Source organism: Daldinia caldariorum (genome assembly GCF_022478825.1).
Source record: "Daldinia caldariorum strain CBS 122874 unplaced genomic scaffold F4812scaffold_13, whole genome shotgun sequence".
Classification (NCBI taxonomy): Eukaryota; Fungi; Ascomycota; class Sordariomycetes; order Xylariales; family Hypoxylaceae; genus Daldinia; species Daldinia caldariorum.
Genome location: NW_025953049.1, coordinates 198,762 through 210,394, shown reverse-complemented (window position 1 = coordinate 210,394; position 11,633 = coordinate 198,762). Strand labels below are relative to the sequence as shown.

At 47.4% G+C, this 11,633-nt stretch overlaps 1 protein-coding gene across 1 annotated transcript; it reads left to right on the top strand.

Annotated features, from left to right (window-relative positions):
- Window positions 1-6,991: 6,991 nt before the first annotated feature.
- Window positions 6,992-10,516, top strand: F4812DRAFT_460936 (uncharacterized protein; the record flags this gene model as incomplete). Its single annotated transcript, XM_047937783.1, has 6 exons — window positions 6,992-7,480; window positions 7,548-7,573; window positions 7,643-7,747; window positions 7,809-9,027; window positions 9,089-9,208; window positions 9,272-10,516. 6 exons carry the CDS (start codon window positions 6,992-6,994, stop codon window positions 10,514-10,516), a joined length of 3,204 nt encoding a protein of 1,067 aa, XP_047788272.1.
- Between the last annotated feature and the right edge of the window lie 1,117 nt (window positions 10,517-11,633).

Genomic DNA, 11,633 nt, shown 5'->3' with positions numbered 1-11,633 from the left:
GTAAAACCCAAAACCACCCCCCCCCCCCCAATTTGTGCGTTTCCTGTGCCCCTTTGGGGTTACCCGGCGGTTTTCCTTTTCCCCCCAGGCCCCCCCCCCCCCCCCCCCCCCTTTTTTTTTTTTTCTTTTTTTTTCTTTTTTTTTTCTTTTTATCTACCTATGTATCTGAGCCCACTCCCACGAATGAAATCACCATCCTACTAATTCCAGGCTAGGTTAGGTACCTCTTAGTCCTACACGCCCTCCCCTCCCTTCGACTTAGTATGCCTAGCCGCAAGTGCGCTTCGCTCCCCCCCCCTCGTTTTGCGCGTCTAACAGGTTCAGCAAGGAAAACTCCACTCGAGCTGTTACAGCGGCGTCTGATGGGTTACATGAAACGGCACAGATGGGTGTTATATGTCTTGCCGGTGGCGATATAGATTACGTTGCTGGCTCTGAGATATACATACTTGCCCCGGCTCCAAAGTCGTCTCTCGCATACCCCTGAAGACAGACAGGTTAGGTAGGTAGGTACTATGTCTACCTCTCCTGATTGATGTATACCAACAGCTAGCTCTCTCCCTGCTGTCGTGTTACAGCGCCTCGTCGACAGGACAGGACAGGACAGGACAGGACAGGACAGGACAGGACAGGATAGGTAGTAGACACGTAGTATCTTCAAACAGTCAGCCCCGACACGAACCTCTCTCCCTATCTCTCTTTCTCTCGTATCCTAGCTAGCTAGCTAGTAGCTGGGTAATTCGTAGATTGGGTCTATCAGACTGCAAATTGAAGGCTCTATGAGCTATAATTACGAATATTTGTCATAATAACTTGAATCTATTCTAGTCTATCGTCCACTGGCAGCCTCGAGGATATCTCGTGTTTCAGCAGTTCATGAGGGAATGGGGGATCACGCATACTCCCTAACCCTACTAAAAATATTACCCATAGGTACCTGAGATCTGCTATCACACGGTTAGTAGGACTAATAAAAGCTACATACCTATATGTCAGAGTATATGTGAATATAGACTTTGCCTGGGCGAATCATGTGCGGCTTAGGACCTGCGTCTGGGACTAGAACTCTCCACCAGCCTCTTATCAAACCCCAATTCGAGGCTATTCCAAGCGGCGCTAGTTGTGGTAACACTGCTCGGAACTACCCGCCCGCTCCCCGCCCGCTCTAACATAACGGGTGTGTCCTTTCCCCCCTGAGATACGGTCTCCTGCAGAACGTTAAAACTAGCGTAGACATTCTTGTGGAGTAGAAGATGGGGTCGACTTCGAGGAGGGCTGCAGTGTCATGAAACTTAGGGGGCTGCGTTCTCGACATTGCTCTTACGAGCTCCTATGGATCTTCGGATAACCTTCCGAGAACGGCTCCTCGTACCATCTTCCAAGCCATCATCTATCTGTCTTGTAGCACCATGCCGGTGTGAGTGGAGAGCGAAGCCTCCTGATCCGAACAGTGTTCATTCTCACGACGGGCGGGAGATGTGAAAGAATAGAACACGTCTATGCATACCAACTTAGAATAGTATGACAAATGATCAGAGTGATAGAATAGAACACGACAACTGCCATCTCCAAGACCTCGAAATAGAGTCAACTCTCTGAGAGAGTGATACTCTTGGGGGGCGGTACTCCTCACAGCATATGTCCCCGCGAACAAAGAGCGACGTTGGGATATACTAGGGCACAGCCGCGTTCTAGCCGGCAGCTATCATCTTTAGACTAGTATAAATCCACAGTCTATTGAGCCGACAAGGGGCACACTATACGACGGGATTAGCATGTAAGAATCTAGATAGGCGCGTTCTCGATTGAGCGAGGCTAAGTCCATCTCGATATAGTGTAGCCGACGACGTGAATGCAAGGTACGACGCAAGTAAGCAGGAACCAACACTGGGCTTGGTATGGTATCCCACGATCACGATGCCAACGAATAGTCGGTATGGGATATATCATGTAGCACATAGTTAGGGTTAGGTAGACGGGATTCCAAAGACCTGCATATACTCAAGTATAGATGATATTAAGACGACGATCTCGGGTCGTGATCGCGGATGTCGCGGACCCGAGGAGCAGAGAAGAAGGAAATGTTAAACTTGATATGACGGAGGGGTAAGAGAGGCGCCTTTTTGGACGAGTTAGATTCGTCACCGGCCGCATTTCTCGCCTACGAAGGAGCCGCTCCAAGTGCCACGCGACCGCTAAGAATCCCGCAGGGCAGAGAGGCGCTTGTGAGGTCACACACGAGCCCGGGATGCTGCTATACCGGTGTTGTACGGCATGACATGATATGGTGTGGTATGGCAATGCATTCAATGATATGGGATGGTATAGTTAGTACGGATTACCTACATTGTTTCCGAAAGCAGTCGGTGGTAACTGAGACAACGCATGAGATCAAAAAACCAAACCTCGTGTACGAGAAAAGACGATGCCAATTTAGTCGCCGGCGCTCACAGCAGCGTGGCTCAGACGAACCGGATGCGGAATGCAGTAGGAGAGCGAACACACGAAGCTATTCCCTAAAGTACCTAGGTTGGAGATATCTATTTTGGCTACCGGATTGGCGGGCTCGGAGTAAGTTGATGTGGTTATGGTGTGAGATTCAGAGAATAGAAAGGTCAAATTGAGATGGTGGGTAGTTTGAATACCTACCTAGACTTAATGCAAGATGCAAGAAGTACATATCTAAGCGGTGTTTGTACTATGTATGTGAGTAAATGTGTATCGAGTTGCATAAGGTAAGATAGTGCGGTAGTTGCGGTAGTTGCGTTAGTTGCGTTTAGTTGGTAGAATTCAGGTACCTAAAAGTTTGTAGGTAAATCTGGATGGTAGACGCAGTAGCCGGTCCTATAAATAGCCTTAAGCGCCGGGACTAAGTCTATTATGGTTAAGATTACCTTACATAAACTGCTCCAAAAAGGGCTATGAACGCATGTATACATAGTAGTACGAGGTAGGTAGCACTACCTATAGTACCTAGCCTTAAGTAATATGTGCGTGGTATGATGTATACATTTCATGTATGTAATAAGGTTTACTACCTAATGTAGCTGGTAGGGCTAGAGGCTAAGGCTGGCTGGCTGCAGAATCGATAGTGCCGTAAGTGCTGCTGTAAGGTAAGCGTGCGGACGTACGCGGGGAAGGGGGAACATGAAACTTTCACTTTCAGGTACTTTTTTACTTTTGCATCTTTTACCTACATCATCAAATATCATTCTTTCATATTCTCTGCACATATTCGGCTTCAGGTAACCCCAAAAGACATATACCGTCTATTTTGATCTATATGACAGATATAGCTTTAGGAGGTACATGTCTTTTACTTATACCCATGTCTAGACTCTACTATACACATACCTGGGTATTTATAAGGTAATGTATATAGGTAGGTAAGTACCTAATCTATCTTGGGTGTCTTGGGGTTACTTGGCAGTATATCGCATCTAGCCTAGCTTGGCTCAATTAGGTATGCGAGTGTTTTATCTCATGTTTGTCTTGGAGCAGCACACCACTTCCAAAAATGGTCTGCTTATGAACTACTGTATCTACGACATGCGTCGAAAAAAAAAAAAGAAAACGTGGGAGCCCTGTTGTGTAAGACTATTGCCATTGACATTGTACAATCCAACACAGATTTCTAAACTATTTACATAACAAATCCTGCTATACGTCCTACGACGCTGTCTATCTACGTAAGTGTGGTAAACGCTATCAAGATTGTCAGCCGAGGGGAAAAAAAAGATAAGGAAAATACGTCTTTCTTCTTTGCGTGCTTCCATGTTCCATGCATGTCATCATCTCGGCAAGTATTATAGCGAAGCTTGTTCTCGGACCCCGACGGGACGGATAGGTGAGGTTAGGTTAGGTAAGGTAAGGTACCTCTACTCAGTTTCACCCCCAACTCCCGTCTCACTTGACGAAGAAAGCAGAGACCACCTGTTCCCGTCGTTGCTTTTTAGACCCCATTCAACCTTATCGAGTCTTCGGAATCGCAACCGGTAGCGTCAAACAGTCGCCACATCTAAATACAAATGATGATGAAACATATCGAAGCAGATCTTTGGGACGTCTAGCCTAGTCTACTTTAGGTACTCGATATTCCTTCGCTCGATTAGTTATGTTGCATTGGTTAGATAATCTATATTTTGCTTTCTGGCTTACCATGTACCACACCTCGAAGCCCACAGGTGTTGGTATGTGACCCATTCTAATTCCTAACCTCTTCTTGGTGACGTCTGTTAGTTATAAATAGAAATCACAACTGTGTCCAATTAGGGATCGTGAGTGCCTCCAAGCCCCCTTTTGAGGTACAGGTACTTCCTAGACCCCGGCGAACCACGGGTCGAGCTGGAAACAACAGACCAATAAAAACCCCTGAATCCGACCTGAAGGATTCGACCAGCATGAGCATGCCCCCGCTCCCTTCTCCCTTCTCGTCTTACGGCGGGCCGTGCTGCAAAGCTTAGGTGCTTCTGACATTGTAACGTGAATATACCTACCTAACCTAAGGTACATAGTAAACTGAACGCATAAGGAAACAGTATGATACCGTAAATTACCTAAAGAAAGGAACGGGAGCAGACGGGGAGTAAAAACACGTCTTGTATTCTCTAGCTAATAAAACCCGAGTGGATAGGGACAGGAACCCCTGTGCCGTTAGCAAGCCGGTACCTATAAGTTGAACCGTGTGTGTGCAGCAGCGTGGGGAAGGGAAACTCTGAAAAGACCAGAAGAATTCCAACCCATCATTATTACTATTTACCTCTAGGTATGTAGTGCATTTTATATTGCAATTAAGTACATGATGTACCTATGCTAACTACCTAGGTACCTACATATGAATATTTTTGGGTTATACCGGCTGAAGAGAGCTGAAGAGGAAATCTTACGAGGCTAGGTTTTATGTGCGTTTTGTCCTTGTCTTCACAAGTTAGCTGCTTATTCAGTATTAATTATGTAACATAGGTACTTAGGTACTTACATAGTAAGTTAATAGAGTAATTCCAAGGTTATTCTCTTCTGGATATTCTATCGTCAATAATAAACCTCTATCTTCTTTTTTTTTTCTTCTTTTCTTTTTTTTCGCATCGAGTAAAAGCGACAAACTGACCGTCTGGGGCCGGATCTTCCGGTGAGGATCTGCGTCTTAGTATCAGAAATCTTCGCAACCCTCGCAACCCTCGCAACCTATGTCACGGTAGTACAATGAATGGCAGGAACGTGTTTAGGTTGTCGATACCTGTTGTGAAACCCTGGCGGTGCTGGCTGGCTGTGAGTACACCGTTTGCTAGCTGCGCCCCCCTTGGTTTGTATCGCGCCAATTGTAAGTGCTGTAAGTGCAAAGTGCAGGCGCTGTCAGATTATGTCGAATTGTATTGTACAATACATCACCACTTATAGCCTATGGTACATTGATTTTAGGTATATATCCGCAGGTGTTACATGTACTTTACATGTATAGGTACTTTGGTCTCGTTTCCGGCAGGCATACATATTACATGTACCTACCTAAGGCAGTCTGTCTGTTTGTTGCCTCGAAACCAACAGCCGCCTAGAGGTTCCCCAGAAAATATCCAAAGCAATCAACTACCAACTACCTACTGTAACTCACTTACTCACCTAACAAATACTATGCAGCCAACAGAGGTTTCATTGACAGAAACGGCGGCAAGAACGGAAAAAAAGAAAAAGAAAAATTGAATTCTTCATTAAGAAAAATCTCTCGTCATAGTATTTGTCACGCAAAGTCCGGTCGATCTCATTTATGCCAAGTCCTCAAAAAGAAAGAAAAAAAAAATCGTTCTCCCATTTTGGTCCTCACGCGCGTGTGTGTGAGTGCAGTGTTGTATTTTGTACGATACTGATGTTACCCTTGTCTTGGTCGTTTAAGGATCCCTTTTCTGCTAATTATGGCGCGCTCCTTGCCGCGACCCGACCTACCGGGTACAGCGCGATACAAGAAAGCGTATTGTACAGAACATTGCCTTATGTGCAAAGCCAGGTACGTTATAATGCTTACCTACCTACTTACTTATGTATGGCCTATGATACATAGGCTAGGTAGGTAGTCAGCAAAATATGCTACGGCGTGTGCTTTACCGGTAGAGGACCGTCAGGAGCAATGCCAATAACAATGACAACGGCCATTGACTGACCGACGGCGTTCCCCTCGTTCTGACAACTTTCACAACTATCTTTAATATATCAAACTCGAGAATCGCAGCAACGAACCTACCTAGGGTTAGTATTAGGGATTATTCATACGCATTGCCGAACTAGAGACCGCTAGAGATCGCGTAGTCTCTACATATCGCATCATTACAACTTACAGGCACCGCACCGTGTATATACGCACGTACGATGCATCATCCCCCGTAAATAGTATCCAAATGAGCCACCACAATCGTTAGGACTAGTACCTTGCATGTCGCGCGACCTCATCCACCCCGGGACCCATGCAGCCTACTATGTACGCAGCCTATGCAGCCCATGCAGCCCATGATCCACCGTCAGCTGGAAACAGGGGTGCCTTACACACTACGACCTACACGTACATGTAGGTACATGGCTAGGCAGGCTGGGTCAGAGAATCCGTCCACATGGCCGTGACCGGTGTCGACGTTCTTTCCTCTCTCTGTGCGTGTGTGCTATTCTCTTGTCTTCCTCTATGCTTGCTTGTGTTGCCCTTTCGGCCCTTTAGTATCTCAATATAGCAATGCAGCTCAGCCTGCTTCTTGCTTCGCTATTGGTATTTCCCGTTTCATCACAGACGGAGATGCTATACACCGGACCTATCTCTCGAACCAACTTGAATACTGCCGCCAGTTAGAAGGCTGAGATCTATCTAGCCTTGCCCTTCTTTACAGATCCACCCCTCCCTAAATCCAGTCTTACCCTTTGTGACTATTTCCATCTCTATATACTCTTTATTTATCCAAACCTGCAGGGCTGTGCGTGGTTTCCAATTTGAGCCATGACTAGCTTGCATTTTATCATGGATATGGGCAACGAAGAAGACCCTCAGATAAATAAGAACGACGGCGGCTCCATCCCATCGGGGCCATCTAGTAGTCAAGATCCTTCCCGTGCGGCAACGTCGAGTCATGAGAAGTACAGAGATCAAGACGATAGACTAGCTTCAGCCCCAACCAGACGGCGTGGTCCTACAGGTCGTTCATCTAAATCTACAGCTACCGCTTCTTCGCCGTCGACATCATCATCATCAATACCAAGGCCGGCGCTTATGAGCAGGCAGAGCACTACGAGTTCAGAGCTAATGGATCCCACTACGTACGGAGGTCACGCCCAAGGCTCGTCATCAGGAGGAGGAAGTATGGCGTCTTCCAGTATGCCTACGAGGCCGATGGGTAATATTCCGGGAGAGGGAGGTATGCCGGTGAAATTAACTCCCATCACCGGCCGTGTCAGCAGAGCGAAGAAAGGCGTTCCGGTTCATACCTGCGACATATGCAAACCGCCCAAGGTGAGCGGATTTTCCTCAGAATCTTGCGGAAGGCTAGAGAGGTGGGCTGACCATGATGACAAATTAGACATTCACGAGAGCGGAACACCTTAGGTAAGTAAACTTGGTGACGGATATTGTTGATGTCGTTGAAATGCGAATCACTAAACGCCAACTTTGCAGACGCCACCAATTGAGCCACAGGACGCCCGGATTCCCATGTACTTTTCCCGGTTGTGACAAGGCATTTCACAGAGCCGACTTGCTCGCTCGCCATACCCAGAGACAGTAAGTGGGCAGTGGTATAACAGGCAATACCGCCAGGTACAAGAAGCTAACTGGAATCCAGTGACCATGACGACAAGGCGTCATCGGGGGGCATGAGCCGGCCGCCATCTGCGGGCACGTTGGAGGATCCAAACTCTGGGCTAAGTTACATGACCCATAGTCACTCATCGATGGATGGGGGCCTAGGTTCCCGGCCGGGAATGCCTGGCCCGTCCGATAATTCCTCTGGCACCTCCTATCCCGGCAGTATGTCAACGCACTATCAGATGAGTGGCCAAGGTAATACCAGTGGAGGGAACTCCATGTCCCCGTCACAGCACCCTGGCCGCGGTGATAGCTATCAAAATTCGCCCAACGCTCCAAACCATACCTATGTGCTATCCGGGTTGATTAACAATCAGACCCCGAGTATTGGGGGCTCCCCAATAGCACCAGGTGCTGATCGCTTCTTTGGGCTAGACATCCAACCACGTACATCTTCTCCCTACCCTACCATGTTCATGGACCCTGCGATCTTACCCCATACGTTGCCCAGCTTGACAATACCTGACAACAGTATTCCTCCAGGTCTTGTTCATGCTAGTCATGATGGTTCGCCTTGGCCATCTTCTGCTTCAGAAAGTAATTACTCTACACCCTCAGATATCAGCCACAGGAGGAACATGAACGCCCAAGCGGGATACGAATCGCCAATATCGTCAGACTGGCCTCTCAGTTATCACAGCATGCAAAGCCCAGGCGGCGGCCTCGAGGTTGCCACCACGGCCTCTTTCTTTGGGTCGGCCTTCTCTTCAATGGCGCCGAACATGGATCAAACGCTGAACTTGTCGGTACCATTTTCAGACGAACAGTCCTTCGTCGATCAACAATATCCATCCTATTCTTCAGTTCGTAGTCCGACCCCACCGACTATCTCACTGTCCGCTCAATCGAATGAACATTTAGTCACCCTTACAGCCCCATCAATTCCCGACGCAGCGTCGGCAGGAGCTCGCCAGAAGGGTTCGACGATGCTCCTGGGACCACTCCAGGGGACAGCCTTTCTAACAGCGAGCGCCCTGCCGCTGCACGTCCGGAACGTCATCCCGAAGTACCTACAAGCGTACTGGAAGAGCTTCGACACACTCGCTCCAGTGGTTCACCGCAAAAGCGTTGAAACAGCTGCCGACGAGGTTTTGCGTTGCGCCATGGCTGCCGTGGGCGCGCAGTATCTCCAAGGCAAGGATGATCGTATAAGAGCAAACGAGTTGCATGAATTCGCCTGGAAGGAGGTCAAAACCGTACGTCAAACACCTATGAGATATCTATCTGAAGAAGTAACCGCTAAATCGAAAGCTGCAGCGTACGAAGTGGAACCTTCAAGTCATGCAGACGATCATCCTTTGCGAGTTTTACGCACGGTTCCGTGGACGGAGTGTCCTCCGACACCCCTCGGAGTCCTTCCAGTCGCTATACTCTCGGGTGAGTTCTCAATCTCTTTCTCCTTCTACTCTTGTTGATTCTCTCATACACTCTGCTTTTCAGGATTCTCTTTTTAGTTTTGTTATGTCTTCTCCTAATGGCCGATGGTATCCATACTCAACATGTTCTTCCTTACAGATGGCCAACCACCAGATGCCGGACAAATTTCTTTTTTCTGCCTCAACACGAAACGAACGATGGAACGAATGGATTGATAATGAGTCACGACGACGACTCTTGGCCGCTTGCTTTGTTTTGGATGCGCACACATCTTTGTACTATCAACAGCATGTAATACAACAATTTCCTATGTCGACATTCTCTATCCCCCTAATTCGACCTACCGAAGATCTCTGGGCCGCGCCATCATCAGAAGCATGGGAGGCCCTTCTCGATACGAAACCAGCCAACGCGGGACCTCTAAGTTATTCTGGTGAACCTCCTACGGCGGAACAGGTGATGAACGCGCGATATCTCGACCGTGCTATATTTCTAACCTCGGAGGCTCTTCGCCTGCCTAAGCGATCTAACCCCTCAGTACTGGACCTTTCGGTGGAAGTTGACTTGACTTGTACCGAGCAAATGAGTAGACTCTTCCCGGGATCTGCTGTTGGAAATACTTATCTAGCGTTGCACTATACGCCTCTACATGACCTGCTCGCAGTTAGCGGCGACACCTGGCTCTTCTCGAGGAAGGTGGCATCTCCACAAGTCTTTCAACAGCATAAGAAGCGGTTACAACAATGGTGCGGTAGCCCCTACGCCGGCGCTGCCGCTGGATTTGCCGCCAAGGCGCTGCTAGCCTTTCTCGATGGTACCGAGTCGCGCAATTATAATACACTAAATACTGCGGTTTCTTCAGAGCTAGAAGAGGAAGAAGATGCCATGGACTTGGACAAGAGCTGGAACATGCTGGATATTTCAGATTACTGGGCGGTACACGTTTGCGCTCTCATCTGCTGGGCGCTGGGTCACCGGTCGATGGTCAGGAATAACGGCGCCTTCTCTGGTTCCGGATCGGACTGCAGTTCTCCTCGCTACGACCAAAACAACGATAACAACGGTTCTAATGCTAATGCCGGGGAAGCGGAGGAGCGGGAAGCTATACGGTGGCTGAAAAGGGTAGCCGGGCTGAGTGCCGCGGACTTAGCAGTTGGGGCGCGAAGCCAGAGGGAGTCGATGGGTGTCATTAGCATGGTCCGACGAAGGCTTGAAGACGAGGCCGTCGGTACGAAGAGCCGCCTGTTGGTCGATGCCGTGGGGACGCTCAAGAAACTCGAGGAACGTGTTGGTTATAAGTGGTTCTGAGGATCGAATTATAAGGGGAATAAAACCGAATCAAACACCAAAAAATACAAGGGAAACAGAGGGAAGTCTAGGGATATAAACCCGATGGGAAAGAATGGTTGTTGTATTTTTTTTCCTTATATTTTCCCCTTCACTCTTGTTTTATTTCTTCCTGTCTTTTCATTTCTTGTATTATTATTATATTTTCTCTTTTATTTTCTTCCCCTGAACATCTTGCCCCTTCCAATTCTCTGCTTGGACTATTTTTTCTTCCAGATTTCTATACTTTTTCCTATTCCCTATATGCTCACCTGTTTGTCTTTTCCTGCTTTGCTTTTCTAACTTTTTTTTCTTTTTTTTCCTTCTTTACTCTGACGTTCTCTTGAATCGCGCGCGCCTTGTATATTATAGAACTTTGCAGCCGGAGGGATAGCCACAGAGATACACTTGTACCATTAAAAAAACACGCATTGTAAGGAAAGATAAAAAAACAAAACAAGAATGAGCTGGGGAGGGACCTGGGGTTAAGGAGTCTACTTACTACACCTGCACTGCACTACACCTTGGAGGCGTTGGAGGAGGAGGTTGGGTTTGAACAACCATTTTCAATTATCTACGGTGGTTGGACGAATTCCATAAGCTTTTCAATCGCATTTTTTTTTCTTTTTGCCCAAGCGGAATTGCTCACACATGCTGTACCACACTCAGACCGATCACGACGGGTAACGAATGTATTGTACTCTTAGACAGATTTTGGAATGTGTGTTGGGTTTTGTAGCGGATAGTTTATGACAATAGAAAGAATACGGATCTATCATTTCGAACTTCGAAGTCGATTATGAAATGCGCTTAAGATATTATGACTTTTTGATATAGTTGTTCATAATTAATATAGCGATACTTACCTAGGTACCTAGCTGATAAGGATATGTAGTGTACTATGTATAGCAGTGCGTTGGTTCGTTCGTGTATCTAGATTGCAGGTCTTGGCTCGGTGGACTCGGACATAAGCGCCAATTAATGATGGTTATTCGAAGGATTGGGAACTGGGGCTTTAGTACATAAGGAAAACAGAAAAAAAAAAGGCCTTTGGTTCTCACATGTGATCGGGCGGGTTCAACAAGTACCTAACCTAACC